General features: G+C 61.3%; 1 protein-coding gene across 1 annotated transcript; it reads left to right on the forward strand.

Annotated features, from left to right (window-relative positions):
- Positions 1–2,647: 2,647 nt before the first annotated feature.
- SLC16A1 (solute carrier family 16 member 1) lies at positions 2,648–16,888 on the forward strand. Its single transcript, XM_068419234.1, has 5 exons — positions 2,648–2,713; positions 10,713–10,970; positions 13,750–13,893; positions 14,197–15,060; positions 15,374–16,888. The coding sequence occupies exons 2-5, from the start codon at positions 10,754–10,756 to the stop codon at positions 15,652–15,654; spliced, it is 1,506 nt and encodes a 501-aa protein (XP_068275335.1). The 5' UTR covers positions 2,648–2,713; positions 10,713–10,753; the 3' UTR covers positions 15,655–16,888.
- The last annotated feature ends 3,656 nt before the right edge of the window (positions 16,889–20,544 follow it).

Raw genomic sequence — 20,544 nt, forward strand, 5'->3', positions numbered from 1 at the left:
GTTTTCTATGGCTCATTAGTGGCCGTTTTGAACACCTTATCAGCAAACACTTTCTTCCTAAAACAGATTATTTTCTAAACAATGACAGAGGCCGTTACACCAACACACGCCTGAACAATGTTGTGCCTTAATCATCTGACGGAGGCAGAACCTGCACGTTCCCCGAGGACGGCGCTCCGACGCCTTCTCTTCCCCATCCATTGTCACGGTGTTGCTATGATGGGTAAACTCAAAGCCTGGAAGCTCCGTTGAAGTGAAAAGTGAGTCAAAAAGCTCAGAAAATCTTTTCCCAAAGCCTAGTCAGGAAACTAGGATGGATATCTCAAAAGAACAGACTTTCCCAAGAGATTCCCAGTAATTCCTGGATTTGGACTCACGTTGTTACCTCTCTTATCAAGCAGGACACGCGTATTCATGACAGATGAGGGGGCTAGCCCTTTACACCTGCTAGAGACATTAGTTCCAAGGGAAACCAGAGCTAGTGATTATATCTTAAGATTACTACAAGTCCTTAGTGTTTACAACGGGACACAGAAGCCTGAACTTGAATTGCTCTGCTGTGGCCTCTCTTGCACTCTGGAAGTAAAATGGTTTGGCTGTACCCGACTTTGAACTCGATTAGTGCCCACAGCAAATGCAGCCACTAGCAGGACTGCAAGGCTGCTTAGAGTTGCTTTTCAAGGACAGCTTTGTTGCCCAATATCCTGAAACAATATCCTGTTTTCCTCATAAGAAAAAAATTCCTAATGGGATTAATATTAAATCCGTCTTTTAAAGGAGACAAAAACGCAGTGGCACAGAACAGGAAGGACTCCTTTCCTCGTTCTGCGAGATGGAGAAACAGCCGCAGCAGCAGCAGCAGCAGCAGCAGCAGCAGAGCTGTCCTACGGCTCCTCGCCTGCCCCTCCAGCCCATCGCTGCTCCGGCAGCTCCCTGCTCAACCGAGCTCTGCCACCCCTGGCCTCTCGTTTTCTGCATTTCCCTAGAACACAGCCGTGCTTGGGACATTGTGCAGCAGCTCCAGAGAGAGGACAGACGGCTCTCACACGGCTTCCTTCATCCCAGCGGCACTGGGTCTCCTCAAAGGCAACTGGAAGCCCGTGTCCCGCTGGGATCCCCCCGCAGCACTTCCCACCTACGGCTGGCGGCACTCGGCCCAGGCAGTGCAGAGCCCTTCATCCCAGCTAGGATGCTAAAGAATGGCAAAGCTAAGTGGCACTTTGATCCAAAATTGCCCCTTTAAGTTATTATTCATCTTGTTGTCTAAGCAAAATAGAGTGCAGACCTCTCCCTGTTAAGTCACACAGAAACAGACCTACCAAGAAAACCTCCCACCCACTCGCTCTTTGGTTTATGGTGTCTCGCCTCAGAAGTGGGTGAATGAGTTTGTTGTAGTCCCTGGTCTCCTTTTATCGAGCGCACCTGGTCCATTAAGTGCCCTGACATGCACAGAGCACACCCGTAACCACGCTCGCTGCGACGGCGAGGAGCGGTGGTTCCCTTTGATACGAAAGGGCTCGCGCCTCCTCTGCAGCTGCTCCCGTCTCCATCTGCGGAGTGTCACTGCTTTTTCCCTTCTTTCCCTCTCTTGGCTCCGGGTTGAACTACACCGCGCTTCTTTCGGCTCTAAAACAAATTAGGGCATTAGACATGCGACCCAGAAGACAATTAGTGTCATTAGGCTGCAGGAGGCAGCAGCTCAAGAAAAACATTCACAGGTAATGGTCCTTTTGTGCAGGATTTGGTACAGTAGGGAATGAAGAGCGCTCATGCATGGGTGCCACAGGGCAGTTTTGCATCTGGAGGGTGAGGAGCTCTGCTTGGGATGGGGACGCGCTCCCAGGAAGGGCCTCTTCCGCACACCGAGGTGCTGGGCACGCCGAGCCCGGGCCTGTTTTCTCCTGCAAGAGTGAACCGTGATGGGGATGCCAACATCCAGCTCGTCCCCAGCCCTCGGCACCCGTCTGCTTGGGGCACGGAGCAGCAGCCATCTGCAGCAGAGGCTGCATGGGGCTTGCTGGGCTGAAGCAGTCGCAGGTACAGCAGAAACATCCCCCACGGGCAGCGCACGTCACTGCCTTCGTGGAAAAGCAGCGCGCCAGCTGAGGCCAGCTCCAGGCAGAGCCTGTGGAGAGCACGTGAAACACCGCGGTCAGGGAGCAGAGGAGCGGGGGGTTCTCATAGAGACCTTGGGCGAGGAGCCCGCGAGAGCAGGGCCGGCAGGGCCCGGCTCCGTGCGGAGGCGACCCGCCGGGCCGAGGGCAGAGCGCGGGGGGACACCCCGCTCCCTTCCCGCGGCCCCCCACGGCCCCCCGCCCGGCCCCGCTCCTGGTCCCCGATCCGCGCAGTCCCCGAGCTGATGCTGCCCCGGGCGAGGTCCCGGCGGCACCGGCCCGGCCCCGCTCCCGCCGCCGCCGCCACCCCGGGGACCGGGACCCGCGGGGCCCGGAGGGGCTGGGGCGGGCTGCGCTCCCCCCGTACCGCCGGGCGGTACGTGCCGGGGCGATACGTGCCGGGGCGCACGGCGCGGCTCGGCCGGTCCCGGGGCCCGCGGGGGCCGCCGCGGCGGCGCGGGGCGGCGCGCACGTGGCGCGGGGGGGGGGCGGTGCCCGGCGGAGCCCCCGCCCCCTGCCCGCCCCCCGCGGCGCGGCCCCTCCGCGCTTATAGCGGCGGGGCGGGGGCGGCGGCACTCGGCCGGCGGCGGCACGCGCAGGTAGGGCCCGGCGCCGCGGCGGCCCACGTGGCGGGCGGCGGGATGCGATGCGGGGGTGCGGGGTCGGGCCGCGGCCCCCGGCTCGGGGGGCTCCCCGCGCCACGCGGCTCCGCGCAGCCCGGGGCCGCCGCTCCCGGCCCGGCGTGGGGGTCCCGGGCTCGCGGGGCTGCGGCGGGGCCGTGATGGCGGCGGGTGGCGGGTCCGCATCTGCGGCCGGTCACGGGGGCTCGGCGGGTTGCGGGGCTCCCCGCTGGCGGGGTGGGCGGCGGGTCTGGCCGTGCCGGGGCCGCCGCTCCGGGCCCTGCGGCGCCCCCAGCCCGGGGGTGCGCGGGGGGGCCCGTGTTTTGTTGCCGCTCTGAGGCGGCTGCGTGGGTGAGGGTCCCACACGCGCCCTGCCCGGAGCGACCCCGTTTGCGCCCAGGGTCCCCCCCGCCAGCAGCAGCGCCCCGGGGCCGGTCCCGCCGCCCGCCCCGCGCCCTTGTCCCGGTGACCTACCCTGGGGGGGGGGGGCGCTCGGCCGGGGGCCCCGGGGGGCCTCAGGGCCGGGGGGCTGCGCGGTGCCCTGCCCCGGGGGTGCCCAGGCCGTCCCGCAGGCAGACGCCCGCTGGGCTCCTCGCCCCTCCGCCGTGGCCGGTGCCCGGCGAGTCTTGTCCCCGGCGCGGCTGGAGGGACCCGGCGCCCTCGGCCGCTCGCCACGGCCGGCTCGTTGTTCGGGACCGCGCGGGAGGGCCCGTCCCCGCCGCGCTGCGGGTGCCCGATAGCGGTGCGGTGCAGGGGGAAGAGGCGATTAACCCGAGCCTCTGCCGCCCGATAAGAGGAGGGGAGCCCCGGGGAGGCTGCTCCGGCCGAGGCCCCTGGGAGCCCCGTGGGACGCGTGTCCCGCGAGGGTGGGCCGGGAACCGCGGTGGGCCCGCCGTGCCGGGGGCGGGAGGGGGCTCTCGCCTTCCCCCCGGTAGGGCTCGTGTGGAGCTTGCTGGAGCCCTCACCAGTGCCTGGGACAGCAGCGAGGGGACGCTCGCACCGGCCCGCGGGTGTTTCCTCTCAGCAGGTGCTCGGGAGCCGGCCCTCGGCTGCTCGAAGTCCCTGGGGTGGGTGAGCTGCTGACGTCCTTCCAGCGACCTGGTCTGCTGCTGGGGTTCGCAGGGGGGCGGCTGCCCTGGAGGAGCCCGCGGGACCACGCGGACATGGCCCAAACCCCAGGAGCGGCACCTTTCAACGGGCAGGTTGGCATTGCTGGGGCGGAGGCGGCACTCACCGAGGTCCCCGACAGCGGTGCGGTGTGCCGAGGTGCCCACCCGCCCTCAGGTGTGTGCTGGGGTCTTGGGGACCACTCTGTGCGAAGCCTGGTGGCCTGGGGCAGGTGTTTGCTAGCGCCAGGATGAGATGCTTGGGGTGCCAAGCGGGGCCGGGTGGCAGCTGGGCTCCTGTGGAGGGTGAGTGGGCCCCAGCAGACGTGCTGCCAGGGTGCTTCACCCAGGATGGGTGTCCTGGCTTCGGCTGGGGTCCCACGGACAAGGGGTGTGCGTTACAGAAGGTTGAGCAATGCTTGTCGTGTGGAAGTTGACCTGAGAAAAGGGGCTGAGCACGAACTGGAGGATCAGAAGGAAATGGTGGATAACATGTAGCAGAGAGGTGGGATCGGTGTCCTTCCCTGCAACAGCAAAGTGCTGCACAGCCCCTTCTGCTGTCCCGCCCTGCCCTGTGGGGTCGGGCACTTTGCACACAGGTTACTCATGTTCTTGGGCTTTTAGTTTCTTCTGAGGAAAAAAGGATGGGTATTTTTTAGTTGCATCACAACAAACGTGGAATCTAATGATACTGTTTTTGTGCTTTTCTGTGAGCCTTAAGCCTTTTTGTGGTGCACAAGCATCCTATTTTCATGCTAAGTGAAGTAATTTAGTGCTGGCTTGTTCTCCTGGATGTCTTTGCTCTGAGGGCTTTTTGGCTGTGTCTGGAAGGAAAGGAGGGCTGAGAAATGGGCCAGTGCAGGAATAGCTGGTGTGTGCTGGGAGCGGGGCAGACTCAGGCTCCAGGCATAGAGAAACCCCCAGGGCTCCTGTTCCGGTGGCTTTGTGAGAAAGGGCTTCCTCAGTCTTAGATTAATCACTGGGGTGATGGATCTCTTGAGCAAAACACTTGTTTGTAATTGTGTACCGCAAACCTCCCTGCCCCAAAGTCACAGGAGTCGCTGTGCCCGGTCCTGGCCCCGGGGAAGGTGTGAAGCATCGTCCCCTTCCAGGAGGTGGTTCCTGAGGAAGGTGTGAATGGCTGCATGGGATCTCTGTTGGCTCCTGTCTCACACAATTGACCTGGCTTATCTGGCAGCTAAGGTGGAAAATACCCAGTGACTTGAGTGCTATTATTTTATATATCCTTTATGACGAGTTGAAAAGCTGCACGTAGGCTAAGGGAGGCGAGTTGCATCCCGTTAAGCACTACAGTGCTAATCTCATTGTTGCACTTTTATGGCTTTTCCTATTTCCTTCTGTGGAATCAGCCTATAACAGTGACTGTAAAAGTGGGAGCCTCTCACCCGCAGTGTCTGCATGACTCACTTTAAATGTGCCCTTAAAGCTGCTGCAGTGTAGTTGTGCTGCAGCCAGAGAAAACTCCTGTGGGGCTGTAGTTAATTCCTGAAACTGCAGTGACCCGAGCGCTGCTGGGTTGTGGGTGAGAGTCTCCCACCTCCCTCCCTGGACTGCCTCAGCCCTGGGTTGAGGGCTTTAACGAAGCGGTGACATGGCGGGGAGCGAAGAGCTCAGACGCTTGTTCTTGGGGCAGGGAGCGGCAGTTCTGTTTTGACTTTCTGGGGCTTTGCAGCCTCCTGCTGCCCTGTGAAACCTGGTGTGGCCGCGGCCCTGGCTGGCGGTGCGGTGTCTGATGAAAGAATGCCGATGCTATTTGGTACCACATTTTTCTCATTCTGAGGATTTCCTGGCGGGCACGGGGTGTCCCGGGAGCGTTCCCGGGCACGGCTGGTGAGGGGAGGATCAGTTCTGCTCCCTGGCAGAGCACGGCTTGTGCTCGGGGTGGGACTGTGAAACCCTGCGCAGGGGCTGAGAGCCCCCTGTCCCCTCCGGAGACTGGGGGGCTCGGCTGGCTGGGGGGGTGACGACCAGCCCTGCGGGAAGCCCTTCCCTGAGGGATGGGGGCACGAGCGGAGTCTGGGGCTGTGTCACCCGCAGAGCCCTTGCTCTGCCCCAGCACCTCTGAGCTCAGGGATGGCACCTTGGACCGGGAGGGCTGTGCTTTTTAAGCTTGTGCCTTTTGTGTGAGTCCCTTCAAACCTGCCTGTGGAGCTCCCCAGCGAGGCTGAGCCTCTCCGCAGCCCTGCAGCTCCCCGGGGTGAGGCACAGGCAGTGCTGGGTTGGCAGCGAGATGGGCCCTGGGCGCAGGGCAGGTGGCTGCCGCCAACCCTTGGTCTGGGGATGAGCCTGTGGGGCTGGTTAGAGGGGGGGCACCGGGTGCTGCGCCTGGGGTTGAAGCCAATGTGAGCCCAGAGGACGCCCATAAGAGCCGCTTCATGTAACGTTCTTCTAACCTGTGTGCAAACCCCTCTGGCTCTGCCATTAGGGCTTTGGGTCAGAGGGCTCTGGGAGAGCCATGGCCAGGCTCTGGTATGGAAATAAGCCAGTCTGTCTGCCATGGTCTTGTTGATAGATTACTTAAGCTTTGACTTCACACTTTCTTGTACCAGTAAGATGCTTGGTCCTTGCTCAGACAGGCTGAGCATCACTGGAGCTAAGAACTGGGCATGGCAGCCCAGGATGGGAGTATGTCTGGTATCTGGTAGGCAGACATAGCTGCTTATCTCCTGTTTGTTGGTTGTTCTCCTGCAAAGCTCCTGACAAACCATCCCAACGTCCCGCTTCGCAGGGTGGCTCGCAGCCTTTCGCAGCCTGTGCACCGTGGCTGCTGCGCTGGGAGCCGTCCTTGGGCGGCCGGGGGGTCTGTCCTCCGCAGACACCCGTGGTGGGCGCCCAGGGAGGGCCCGTGGCTCCGCGTGGGGAGCGGTGCTGCCCCGCGCCTCTGCAGGCTGGGGCTTGCGCCGGCGGAGCCCGAGGAGGGCAGCTGGCTCTGCCGTGCCCCGTGGCGTCTGCCTGTCTGCGCGCCCGCGTTAGCTCACCGGGCTGCAGACCGGGGCACGTCCGAGGGTGCGCTGGCCGTCCCCGTGGGCAGAGGTGCGGAGCGGGCAGGGCTGCTTCGGGCAAAAACCTTGAGCTCACCCACGCAGGCTGCCGGCCTTGAGCAAACCCTGCTCTGACCTCGCCTCACCCCGCGAGCGGCCGCTGCGGCTGAGCGGGGCCTCAATCGGCCATTGTCCCGGTGCAGAGCCCTTGCGAGCGCTGGGCAGTCACGTAGGCCATGTGCCGCTGGTTAAACCCAAACCCTGCGGTGGGCTCCACGCTTAATGCTATAAACCTGCTTAAAACTGGTGAAAGTGCTGTCTCGTTAGCTCATAACAATCCCGATTTCATCTTGCTTCTGGCCAGAAAAAGGCCAAATTTGAAGCTATGAAGCGTCATTGGCTGTGGATGGCCAGGAGGAGCAGGGCAGCCAGCCCGCAGCAGTGCAGGGACGAGCCGCCGTGGACATCGAGCGTGCCAAGGTGCCGGCGAGCCCCAGGGGAGTGGATGCTGGGGCTCTGCTGCCTGCCCCCCTCCAGCCCCGGCTCTGCAGCCACCCCTGGTGCCTCACTCCGTGGGAGAGGCTTTGCAAACGCGAGGTGAGCGTGTGTCCGAAGCAGGGAAGCCTCGAGCTGGCGGGATGTGCGAGGGCAGCCCGTGCGTGGTGCCCGGGCACGGCCCCCTTCCTCTGACCCCCGAACAGAGCGGCGTGAGGACACTTTCATAAAGGGTTTGCCCCAGAAATACTTGGTGGCATTTGCAGCGCCTTATAAATGTGAGCCTCTGTCTTTCCGCTCTGGAGTCCTGCCAATCCGGGGCTTTTAAAAACGCAGCAATTTGCTGCATTATGTAACTAAAAGTCTTGAAATCTTCCTGATCCGGGCCCCTCCGGAGCAGGGATAACCGCGCTTGTGCGTAGGGCCTAGGAGGTGGGAAGGGTTTTGGCCCTGCGCGGGGTCTGTTCCGAGGCGACGCCGTCCTCGTGCTGAAGCAGCCCCGGCGCCCGCCCTCACTGTGCAGAGGGTTGCTGTGGGCTGCCCATTCCTGTGGGTTAGTCAGGATGCTCACGGGGGGCAGATGTGATACTTGCAGTCATTACTTGGTCTCATCAGTCTTAATTACTGCAAATATGGTTATTTTATTTCCTAATAGGGCAAACTGTAGCTGGCTGCCTGGCAGCTGTGAATTTGATTTCCAAACACGTCTTACACGTTGCAGCTCTTCCAAAACAGAGCTGTAAATGTCATAACTATGTTCTGGGTCGTTTTTTTTTTCTCCTTTTTGCGAAGGGAGGGAAGCATTCCAGTTGAACTGCTGCCTTACGTGTGCGCCTTTTTTTCCTCTCTTGTTCGAAACCACTTCTGTGTGGGGGCAAGGAGGAAATCAGCAAGAAGCCTTGATGCAGTTGAAGGAAGAGCTTTCTAAAACTGGTCTTTCTTAATAAGGATTTTCAATGAGTCAGGGAAAAAATGCTGTGGCACGCAGAGCTCCTCATGTAAACCCTCTGGCGTCAGGCTTTGGGAATCTTGCTTCATGGTCTCAGACCTTGTGCAGTTCAAGGTTTTTTCACTGTGCCTCAGCAAGGCAAGAGAGGTCATGTCTAACCCGCCAAAAGTCTTTTGTTTTATAGGGAGATGCCACCTGAGCACCCGCAGGAGGAGGAATGCTGCTCGCAGGGAGAGAACAAATAGACGAACGAAGCCGCAGTAATTTTGGTGCAGTCGAGCTCCTCGGGAGTGGTGGAAGAATTAAAGCTGTGTGTGTGTCTCAGGAGCACGAGGGAAAAATCCCCAACACCTCGTCAGCCCCCCCCAGCTTTGCTTTGGGTAGCTTTTATTGCCAGTAGTTTTAATTAGTGCTAACACGTAGATTGTATTCCTTGCTGGTGGTTTTTATTGCCAACACCTGGTAGTTTCATCTTCTAAAAATGTTTCAGACAAATCAGTGTAGTTACATGATGCTTTAAAGTTCACTGAATACTGTGAAAGCTCAGTATGACTCAAAGCAAGAGGGGGCTGGAAACTCCGGCGTGCAGCGCGCATGGGGAGGGGATGTTCAGCAAACCCGGTGTTCAGAGCGGCTCTGCAGAAAGAGCTCCCCGTATCGAGGGGCCAGAGGTACGTAGCGAGCCTCTGTGGAGCCCAGCACGTTCCTCCCTGACTGCTGGTGCCGGGCCGGTGCCCGCGGGTGCATGCCAGCCCTGGGCTGTGCCGCGGGGGCTGCCGCAGCCGGACCCACCGGTGCGGGCTCGGCCGGTGTCGAATGGGCCATGCGGCATGGCTGCGGTCCCGGGGGTCCGGGAGAGGAAACGGGCTCCTCTGGCTTCTGGGCATAGTTCAGCCGCGGACGTGCCCGGGGCAGCGTCTTGTAAATGATTCCTTTGTTGGAGCAGGGTGGCTCGGATCCGCTCGTGACGGTCACGTGCCGCGTGGCCGGGGCGCAGGAGAACACCCCGCCAGCGCGGAAATCGGCGTCTGCGTGGGGCTAAACCGGCCTTAGCGGCTCACGGGAACCGGCCTCCCGGGCTCTGCTTCCTCGTGGCTCCGAGGCGTCACCTGAGCGTGTCCAGGTGTTGGGTGGATCCGGCGAACCTGGTGCTGTATCGGGTGACCCTGCTGCCGGTGCCTCCGGTGCTGGGTGGGCGCGGGGCCACGGGCTGCGCCTCGGCTGGGACCCCCAGATCTGGCCTCGGGCACTGCAGTGACACGGAGCGTGTGAAAACAAGGCGGGCGCCGCGGAGCTGCGTGGCGAGGGCGCGAGGGGACGTGCCAGGTGGGTGGTGGCATGTCGGCAGCCGCGGTGAGATGGTAATCGCTGCGAGCCCCAGCGGATGCGCGCTATAAATAGGAGACTGCACCTCTGTGAGCCAGCGCGCGGCTTTGAAGTTGGTGCTGCGCCTGGGGTGACCCCAGAGCGCTGGAGAAAGCTCTCCCGCTCGAAGGCGGCCTGGGAAACCTGAGAGCAGAGAACTGCGGAGTGAGGGGTGGGCTCTGGCAAAGGAGCCCCGTGTCCCCCCCTTGGCTGATGGCAGTTAATGGGGCAGGGGGGTCTCGGGCTGCGAGGCCAGGGAGGGCTACGGGGCATCAGAAAGTGTCTTCTGAAATCTGCGGGGGCACACGGGAGTTCTGGGGACTGCAGCGATTCCTGGTGCTTTGCATGTTGTAAACCACGTTTGTGAGCAGCTGCCCTCTTGGTTCCTCCCTGGGGCGGCTGGTGCTGCTCTCTGCTGCCTGGAGCTGCCTGATTCAGTGCTGGGGTGGGATCCAGCTGTGTGGCAGCTGCAGTGCAGGGAAGGCGTGAGCAGCCGACCCTGCCGCTCTCCCCGTCGCTCCCAATTGGCCTCTCTGAGGGGATCCCACACTTCAGCCAGCCTGGGTGACATCTCCCCATTTATTTTGTTCACTAATCCCTTCTGGTTTTGAGCTTTTAAGGTGAATTGTTTTTACGCTTGGGTGGTTTCATGAAACCCGCTGTAGCCTTTTTGGTGGGGAAGGAGGGGTTGGCCGCAGCTGGGTCAGGGGTGCCCTGCCGGTACCCCTGCCCGCTCGCCGCTGTGTCCTGGCTGCCTCTGGCAAGGACGTTGCCTGCCCTTTTCAGCTTAGGACAGGGTGTATCATGTCTTAAACTTGTTGTTTACACATACCTGCTGGCCAGAGCTCTGAAGGGCCGGCCGTGAGCCGAGCGTGGGTTTTGGGACGGCCTTGATGCCAGCGTGCTGGCGAGCCCCGAGCGCTCGCCTCTCTCCCAGAGGTGGCCCGGGGCACTGGTACCATGCCAGCCCTGCAAGCGGAGCCGTAGCCGTGCCGTTACACGCCCGGGAGCGGGGATGCAGCTGCCTGCTTTCAGCTGAGACAATACTTTGTCCTTTGCAGGTCTTTGAACCCCAACTGAGTCATCGCCAGCTCAGTTCAAGATGCCACCGGCCATCGGAGGCCCTGTGGGATACACCCCTCCCGAAGGAGGGTGGGGATGGGCCGTGGTCATCGGAGCCTTCATCTCCATTGGGTTTTCCTACGCCTTCCCCAAATCCATCACTGTGTTCTTCAAAGAGATTGAGGTCATCTTCAACGCGTCCAGCAGCAAAGTCTCCTGGATCTCCTCCATCATGCTGGCGGTTATGTACGGAGGAGGTAAGTGCGCTGGAGGCAGCACTAGTGTGCTCGTGCATCGCGGTGCAGGACACGGCTCTCCTGCCGGCTCTGATGGTTTGCACCTTGCTGTAGTGACGAGAGCCAGAACTTTGCTAGAGGTTGGAATTCTCTCCTTACATGAGAGCAAAACTTCCCTTAGCGAGCCTGCTTCAAGGAGGGTGCTCGAAAAGTTCTATTTAATGCCCAGAATGCAAAAAACCGGGTTAATCTGTTCTCCTCTGCAAAGCTGTAAGTAAGATCTTTCTGGGGAATTACGACTTGTGTAATTCTGCCCTTGTCCTTGTTACAGCGTGCTGCGGACGCCGTGTCCGCTTCCAGCGCCAGCCCGAAGGCCGGGGGGCCGCCGTGCCACGCGTAGGAGCCCCGCTCACGGGTCCCTTTCTTTTAGATAAGATACCGATTTTTACACTTTTTTCTAATGCAGCAAACAGCAGCAGTGTGTAGGGGTCTGCCCCCAGTTCGGGTCAGCTCCGATGGCTCACAGTGCTCTGGAGAGCACTGAAGCCTGGCGCTGCCATTCTTCCTCGCTGGTGCCGAGCAGCGCTGCGAGCAGCATGTGCTGTGTGAGGTGGAGATGGGAACGGAATAAAGCAAAACTAAACTGAAGCAGCTGCCCTCCCCCATCCTTCAGAAACTGCTTCTTGGAGTCCTTTGATCCCCAAGCTGTGGGCTTTGTGCTCGCCTTTAACCGGCGAGGAGCAGCGGAGTGCTCCCTGCGGGCGATGCGCTCCAGACCCCCGTGTCTCGTACCCGCCTGCAAGCGCATCTTTGCGCTGAAAGCAGCTCTTCCTGGGAGCCCGCTCTTGTGTCCCCTTCAGAGGTGATCGGAGCCCGTCCCGCTGCCGTCCCCGCTGGCGAGCCGCCTGCGTCCTCCTCGCATGTGTGCGTCGAAAGGAGCTGACGTCAGCGCCCGGCTGAGCACAAGGCTTTTCCTTTGGGGGAACAGGCTCCGCTTTGTCCTCGCTCAGCCAGCGAAGCGACCAGCACATTTCCCTGCCCCGGTGTTATAACAAGCTTATAAACCATGTAACTGCCTTAATGAGCCTCAATCTGGGCCATTCCTCCTCTCCTCACAGCTCTGAGCTGGTTCCTCGGGCCGCCCTGGGGCAGAGCTGCCTGGAGCTGGGGTGAGAGCCCCCTCCTCCAGGCCTGGGGTCACTCAACCTGTGCCCGAGCCCAGGCCCTGCGCAGGGTCCCAGTTGTGCTGGAGTGGTCACAGCGTGCAGGCTGTTCTCCCCGTGCCCAGGCACCTGCCTGCGGGAGCTGCGCGCTTGCTTGGAGGCACAAACCTCCTGGGCTGATGGTGTTGCGCAGAGCTGGGGTAGCTCCAGCCCTGGGCAGGACCAGGGCGGTGGGGCAGCGTCCTGCAGCTGCCCCGTGCAGTCACCATCAGGGTCTGTGGGTGTTACAGTCTCGAATGCCCCGTTCCCAGCTCCACAGGGGGGTTAGGGAGGACTCTGGTTCCATTAATTACACTTTTTTTCACAGCATGAATAATGAAAACAGATCAGCCAACACTTAGTCAGAAATGCTTCATGGGAATCTATAAAATAGGAGTGGGTGTGAATTCTTCTTTTTTTTTCTTTTAATTAAAAAAAAATGAGGGGGGAATTGCCCCCAGGGTATACGTGCTGCCCAGCTCCTGCTGGTTGCCCGTGGAGGGGGCTGCCTTTAGACTCTGTCCAGGGGCATCACGTTTGCAGAGTTCAAGGTCCAGGTTTTGCAAAGCGCCGAGTGCTCTGTGGGGCTTGGGGTGATGTGAGCCCCTGGGCCCTGCTGCTGCCTCCCATGGGGCCAGGGACACGGCCCCTTCCCCACTGCTGGTGGCACCAGGTGGGAGCTGCGGGCGCAGGTGGCTCCGGGTGGCACACGGGCATGGAGCGGGGTGCTGCGGGGCTGGGGTGGCCTCTGCAGCCGCAGGGCTTCTGTGGCCTTCTCCAGGCTTTGTTTAAACTGGACAGAAAGGTCAAGTAGTGTCTGAGGACCCATGAATAACATGTTGACAACCTTGCTATCTGTTAATGGCAAAACGAGGTCTGTTAATATTCAATGGATGTTCATTCAGTTTATTTAAATACATTTTAGTATCTGTAGAGCACGCTTCGCAGTATCTAATCACTGTTTGCTTTGGATTAGAGCTCCTGATAATGAAGCACTTAAGGCGGGTGTGCAGCGCAGTTGGGCCCTCCCTGCTGTAGGGGTAGCAGTGAAAGCAGCAGCCCCCCTCCTCCTGCGTGCCCGCGGGGAGCTCTGCCTGCGCCCGTCGGAGCTGTTCCTCACAGCTCTGGTTTCCATCAGAAACCTCTCGCTGGAGAGGGGCAGTTGCCATACCCTTGCTTTGCTGCCGGGACCCCCGCCTGTGGTGGGCAGGCAGGTGGCTGTGGATGGGGCAGAGCCCCCAGCCCCGAGCAGAGCGCTGTGCGGGGCAGGTGGCTTCCCCCTGTCCCAGAGCCCCGTCCCTGGGGGTGGCCGGTGCCACGGCAGCTCCTGGCTCAGCCCGCAGAAGGCAGCTCGCTCGGAGGGGCCACAGGTTCCATAAACAGAAGCTGTGGCGTGCTGGCGTGTGCTCTAACCAAACGTCACCCTTATCTCCAGCTCCTGTGACCCTCCTGTCCTTCCCCCTTCCCCCAGTTCCCTCGCTGGGTGAAGTGTCACTGTGCGAAAGCGGGAGCCTGCAGCCATAAACCTCCTGCATGCGTCTGCCTTGTCTCTCGTGCAGAGATAACTCCTCTCTGAGCATCTCTCCTTCGGCTTCCAGGTCCCATCAGCAGCATCCTGGTGAACAAGTACGGCAGCCGGCCCATCATGATCGCGGGCGGCTGCCTCTCGGGCTGCGGGCTGATCGCCGCCTCCTTCTGCAACACTGTGGAGGAGCTCTACTTCTGCGTCGGGGTCGTGGGGGGTAAGTGATGGCTCTGCCCTATGGGGCTGCGACGGGGCAAGGCCTCTCCCGAGGCAGCAAAAGGAGCAACTTAACCCCAGTAATTATTAGGGGATGTCTGTGAGGAATTTGCGTAAATCCCGATTCCCGTTCCATGCTGCGATAAGAGATGGCCCCGGTGACGTAACGTGGGGAGCCCGTACCAGTGACTGCACTGGTGTGGCTGGTGTGCACCAGCCCGCTTGTCCCACCAGCCCTTCTGCCCCTGCTGCTGGCTTGGGGCAGGGGTCCAGCTCTGAGCCCCTCGTCTCTCCTCTCCTTCAGGCCTCGGACTCGCCTTTAACTTGAACCCAGCCTTAACCATGATTGGCAAGTACTTCTTCAAGCGGCGCCCGCTGGCCAACGGGCTGGCGATGGCGGGCAGCCCCGTGTTCCTCTCCACCCTGGCGCCCGTCAACCAGCTCTTCTTCGGCATCTTTGGCTGGCGCGGCAGCTTCCTCATCCTCGGCGGGCTCCTGCTCAACTGCTGCGTCGCCGGATCCCTGATGCGGCCCATAGGCCCCAAGCCAGATCAGCTGAAGAAAGAGCCCACGAAGGAGGTGCTGCAGGAGGCCGGGAAGGCGGTGAAAAAGGACGACGGAGACACCGGCGCAGACCTCATCGGCGGGAAGGCCAAGAAAGAGAAGAGCTCATTTTTCCAGACGATCAACAGGTTCTTGGACCTGTCCCTGTTCACGCACAGGGGCTTCCTGCTCTATCTGTCGGGCAACGTGATCATGTTCTTCGGGCTCTTCACTCCCTTGGTCTTCCTCAGCAATTACGCGAAGAGCAAGAAAATCGCTAACGAGTCTGCAGCCTTCCTGCTCTCCATCCTGGCCTTCGTAGACATGGTGGCCAGACCTTCCATGGGGCTGGTGGCAAACACCAAGTGGATCAGACCCAGAGTCCAGTATTTCTTTGCCATCTCTGTGATTTACAACGGGGTGTGCCACCTCTTGGCCCCCATGTCCACCACCTATGCTGGCTTCTGCATTTATGCCGGCTTCTTTGGCTTCGCCTTCGGCTGGCTGAGCTCAGTCCTGTTTGAGACCCTGATGGACCTCGTGGGAGCGCAGCGGTTCTCCAGCGCCGTCGGCCTCGTGACCATCGTGGAGTGCTGCCCCGTGCTGCTGGGACCCCCTCTGCTAGGTAGGGTGTGCCGTGCCCGGGGTGCTCTGCCCAGCCTCCCTGAGCGGTGGCGGGTCCCCCCGTGCCGTGGGCAGCCCTCAGCACTGGGGCGGTGGAGAGGGGGGCGAGCACCAGCCCTGGGGCTACCCCAGCAGCTGGGGGGTGGATGAGGAGGTTGGGGGCTGAGCCCCTGGCACTGGGCAGGGGAGCAGGGGCTGGAGGAATAAAGGCCTGAGGGTGGTGGTGATGGGCTTGGGCTGCTCTTGGGAATGTCTCCACAAGTTGGAGCGGTTCTGGGGGTGTCTCACTAAGCTGTCCCCTCTCTGTCCCTCAGGGAAGCTCAACGACATGTACGGTGACTACAAGTACACGTACTGGGCCTGCGGGATCATCCTCATCGTCTCTGGGATCTACCTCTTCATCGGGATGGGCATCAACTACCGCCTGGTGGCCAAGGAGCAGAAGAAGGCGGAGGAGAAGGCGAAGAGCGAAGGGAAGGAGGAGGAGACCAACGTCGACGAGGCTGAGAAGCAGAAAGAGGCGAACAACGACGTGGCCCCCTCTCCTCAGAAGAGCGCGGAGGAGGGCGTCAAAGAGGAGGAGAGCCACATGTGAGGGACCGGTGTCAATCCCGGGGTGTCGGGAAGCGCCGCCGCCCTGGCGCGGCGGCAGGGACAGTGCTCCGCTGCGGCGGGGCGGCCGTGAGAAGTGTTTAAACCAGGTGTTCATTTTTAACCAGGCTCTGAATTGTCTGTCCATCTGTGTTCAACAAAGGTAACGGGGCTACGCACGCGGTATCCTCGCGTGTCGGGGGGGCAGGGGGGCTTTTTATAGTCGGGCTTTTTAACAGTAACACGAATGTACTAATATGTGCCTTACAGCCTTCATATCTAGCTGAATCTGGAGGAGCCTTAACTCTAAACTGTGCTTTAGCTCTGTATTCTGCTCGGGGCGGGGGGGTGTGTGTGTGTACGCGTGTGTTGTGTGGAGTTTTGTTGTTAAAAAGCCATAAAAAGCAGGATACTGGGTTTGTTGAAGCACGATGGGCTGCAGGGCTGGCCCCGGATGAATCCTGCTTCACATGCTTCTTACCGCAGGCCCTCGGCGGAGGGGGAGGCCCGGGCGCAGGGCAGGGGGGGCTTTGGCTCCCGTGCCGGGTGCCTCTGGGCTCTGTAGGTGGTCTTTAGGTATGTTTTGAAAACACTTTTAGCTACTGTAGTTCTTTAAATCCCTCTTCTGTAGTTGTGCTCTCACGGGATATTCGGGTTGGAGAAGGATGGCTGCGGTTCAGGGTGGGCAGCGTCCAGCGTCCTGTGCGCCCAGCCCCTGCAGCCCAGCCCTCATGAGGAGGGCTGGGGTCCCCCTGCTCTGCCCTGCCGGTGCCTCCGCTCAGCCCAGCGCTGGGAGAACGTGGGTGCAACCGCGGGGGCTCGGCTGGCGGTGCTGACCTCAGCCCCCCGCACAGGGTGGGTCCCACCGGAGCATCCCTGTGCCGATCAGTTCCACCCAGATGGGGGTTTTGGGTGCCTGGCCCTGGGCAGGGCAGAGGGGCCGGTGGGGCAGGGGGAGGTGGTACATCCCTGAGACAGGCCTTCTGCTTTCGCTCTTTTGTCTCTTAGAGAAACCTCTTTTACTTGCTTCTGTTCAACTGAGATCTTATGGCGGTGGATGCCTAACCACTCACATCTAGGACATGTAAGGGGGGAGGAAAGAATTTGTACGTATTTATTTTTTATTTTTTAGTGCTGGAAAATATATCAACGTACGTGGAGCAGGTTAATGGCTCTCAAGTTCTAGTAAATGTTGATCAGAAATAATGTAAGAGGCTGAGATTTTCTTTTTTTTTTTTTTCAAATAAACTTGTTTTTTTTACAATTTACCCATCAAACGTTGAACTTCTTTCTTAGAATCACACTTCTGTGTGCCAGATGACATGTATTTTGGGTCAGTCTTAGGGCTGGGGCAGAGCCTGGGTCTCTGCCCGCCACTCCAGCACCCCAGGGCTCCTGCTGAGCTGGTCCCTGTCTCACCGAAGGCAGCCTGGGTGCTGTCATCCTGCAGAGTAACTCTATAAAGCCAGCGGAGTGTTTTGTTACAGAAGGATTGTGGTGTCCAGTGCTGAGCTGTGATACTGTAAAGCCAAGTGACTGTTTTTGTAGGTGCCGTGTGTGTTGTAGCTGCAATAATGGGTTCACGTTGCCATAAACCAGCCCCGAGGAGCTGCCCTAGCGCCCCTGGTTTTGTTGGTACGGACAAGCTGCATCCCCGCTCCGCTCCCCTCCGCGTGTGGGGCCCTGCTCGGGGCAGGGGGCTGTGGTGGGGACCCCTGAGCACCGAAGGTGCCTGCGGTGAGGAGCCTCCGTCCTCTGCAGCGAGAAATCCTCTGTCTGTGCCTGGCCTCCCCTGGCCCCCGGGTCGGGATCGCCTGGTGCCCGGGGCTGCGGTGCCGCTGCAGCGGCCATAACCAGCGCGGCCTGGGACAGGCTCGTGGGCCGGGGCAGGCCGCCAACCCTTTCTTCTAAGGAAAAACTGTTTAAATAATTTCCTGCTGCTTGGACTGGCCTGGCTGGGAACACTTAGTAGTAAATCCTCGGTTGTTTTCTAGGGGTGGCCTCTGTGCTGGGTGTCAGCCTGGCCCCACAGCGCGCTCCCTTGGCCCCGTGCCCTCAGGCATCTCCCGGGGGATGGCTCTGGGCATCCGCTGCCGTGGAAGTGCAGGGTGGGGGGGGTTCAGAAGGAGAAACTTGCTCTTGTGCTGTATTGGGCTATAAAGTGACACAGGCTGGAAGGTGTATGACTGCCGTGTAAGGGCAGAGCACGGGGCACTCGCTGCGTGCCGCAGCAGGGCTGGCACGGGCTGGCACTGCCAGCTGTCCCTGCCGAGTGCCGTGCTGCAGGGCCGCCCCCATAAGTTATTGCACAGATTTCCTCCGCGCACTCCGCCAGCCCCTTCCTTCCTCCTGGGGTAGCAAAATAAAATTCTCTTCATAGCGGGCAGAATTGAGGAAATACTTGGGAGCTAATTCCCGTGCAGTTTGTTTTCCCAAACATCTGAGGTCGGCGGCCAGAAATGCCTGGCAGTGGGTCGGGGGGGGCTCGGGGGCTCCCGGGGGAGCGGGCGGCTGCCCGTGTGGTGGTGCTGGTGGGGGGGGAGCTGGGCAGACCCGGCTGCTGGCTGCCCTTCCTCCTTCCCTGTTTTAGGGGATTTGGGTGATGTGGGCAGGGGGGCACTGGGTGACCCCTGCGGGTGCAGTGGCAGGGGCTGGGGGGCTGCTGCCGCCTCTGCCCTGGTGTACCCACCGCCTCGCTGGGGGCTGTCCAAGCGCACCCCAGCCCCGCGGGTGCCTGGGGCCCGTTTCCCCTTTCTCTGGGGCAGGAATGTCCTGCCATGGTGCCCGCGGTGCCGGGAGGGCCCACGGCAGGCAGGGCAGCCCCACGGCAGCCCCCCACACGCACAGACTCTCCCAGCCTCCTGAACTACCTAATCCTCCCCACAATGCAGCACAATCCCCTGGCCCGTGAGAAGGGGGCCCAGCCCCGGAGCTCATTCATGTGACAAGCATGAGGAGGGGATCTGGGTCCCTGCCCAGCTCCCGCTCCACCCGGGGAGTTTATTCAGGTTTTTCGTGAGATTTGGGTTCTGCTGAGTGTGCAGCTCTGACCGAGCGCTCGGGGCTGCTGCTCTGCAAACAGCCGCTGCCGTTCCCAGCCGCCGCGAAGGCGCTGGCCTGGGCGATGCTGAGCCTGGCTGCCTGCTCGGGGCTGCGCAGGGAAGCACAACAGCCCCTTAATGTACGAGCAAAGCAGCATTACAGGAGACAGCTAATCGATTGCTACAGGATGAGCATCAATTATTTTCACTGCACATTATATTCTGTTAACGAGAGCCCTTTGCGGGTGTCACGGAGCCGTTACCGGGAGGTGAGCGATGCTTGGCAGCGCGAGGTGCCTGCAGGGCTCGGCGCACCCCGGGCGGCTCCCGCGGGGGCTGTTCCCGGCAAACACGGCCAAGGACGAGCCCTGCTGCACTTTGCTCGGGCTTTTTCCCTCAGTGGACCCGGGACCTTTGCTCTGCTCCATGCAAATTGTGGCGTCCTCGTGTTACTGGGGTGCAGCCTTGGAGAACAGCCCCAAGGTCCGGGGGCACACGGTGCTGCCGGGTGCCTGGGGGGTGCTCAAGGGGCCTCCGGGCCAACGGGGCAAGGGGGTGTTTGTGAGAAAAGCTGGCTGGAGGCACAGGGCGGGCAGGCTGGGCCTGCCTGTGCTGCACGCCGGGACTGTGTGTGGTGGGACGAGGCTGCACCGGCCCCACGATGGGCCTGGACACGTCCTGAGCACCCCAGGCTGACGGCAGCGCTGGCAACCAGGAGGGCCCGTGGCTGCTGGGGCTGGTGCCTCGGCCAAATGCCCACCTATGCCCGGAGCCGTGCCCGCTGCCCTGCCCATCCCGTGCCCGGGCATGCGGCGTGGGGAGGAGGAGATGCTCGTGGCCACCCTGGATGCCACCGGACCCAGCAGGAGGGAGCGGCGAGGCCGGCTTCCCCGGGCGCACGGGAACGAGCTGATTTACCCCGGTGCAAATCGGCAGAGCCTCCTGGGGCCACGGTGCATCGCCTGCTCGTCCCTCTGGGGCTGTCAGCATCTCGACAGTGGCTTTTATTGCCGTGCTGCCCCGTGATGTTGCTCTGTGGCTTGATATGAGTTTAATTATTACTATTAATCATGAGAAGGGGCTGTGCTGATGGCTTGCAGAGCCAGACACCAAGATTTACAGCCAGAGCAGCCGGTTGCTGGTAGATTAGGGCTGGGGCAGAGCATTGGTGACCCACGCTGGGGACGGCTCCGGGCTTGGCTGCCACAGGACCACTGTCTGCCACGGGAAGGGCAAAGGCTTGGTCCCAGCGCGGTGCAGCACGAACCCCTGCTCCTCTGGGAGCTCTGCACCAGGCCTGCCGCCAGCCTCGCTTCCCATGTGATGGATGTTGCACGGTGCCAAGATGTGCCCATTTCGGGACACGGCCCTGGAGACCGGGAGAAACACTTTGTGTGTGAGAACCGGAGCAGTGTCAGTGCTGGGGCCATCGGAGCGGAGGGATGGGGTGCAGGGCCGTGCCGGGGGCCCCTCTGGCAGCCGGTGCTGCGGGCAGGGGCCAGCCAGGCTCCCACACCGCGCTGCTGGGCAGGTGGGAGCCAGCCCAAGGAAGGGGCAAACCTGCCGCCCAGATCGCTGCGGGGGGGGTGGCCTTTGGGGGCTGCAGGCTGCTGCGGGGCGTGCGGGCAGGATGCGGGTGCAGGCAGGAGCTGGGTGCAGGCAGGATCCGGGTGCAGGCAGGAGGCTGCCTGCTGGCCCTGGCCTCGCCAAGCGCAGCCTGCGCAGACAGTCCGGTGTCGGATCCAGCGGCGTGAGCACCCTCTCGTGGCAACCGTGCCCCGCGTCCCCACCGTACCCCGCAGCCGTGAGCATCCCGGGGGGCCGGGGGCTGCACCCCGGCAGCGCCCGTGGCT

The sequence above is a fragment of the Nyctibius grandis genome, chromosome 27 (genome assembly GCF_013368605.1).
Source record: "Nyctibius grandis isolate bNycGra1 chromosome 27, bNycGra1.pri, whole genome shotgun sequence".
NCBI classification, from domain to species: domain Eukaryota; kingdom Metazoa; phylum Chordata; class Aves; order Nyctibiiformes; family Nyctibiidae; genus Nyctibius; species Nyctibius grandis.

Excerpts from the sequence above, each read along its gene's own strand:
- SLC16A1 (XM_068419234.1), top strand. The coding sequence starts at position 10,754 with ATGCCACCGGCCATCGGAGGCCCTGTGGGATACACCCCTCCCGAAGGA. Across the intron at positions 13,894-14,196 it reads CTGCGTCGGGGTCGTGGGGG|GCCTCGGACTCGCCTTTAAC; the intron begins GTAAGTGATGGC and ends CCTCTCCTTCAG. Across the intron at positions 15,061-15,373 it reads GCTGGGACCCCCTCTGCTAG|GGAAGCTCAACGACATGTAC; the intron begins GTAGGGTGTGCC and ends TCTGTCCCTCAG.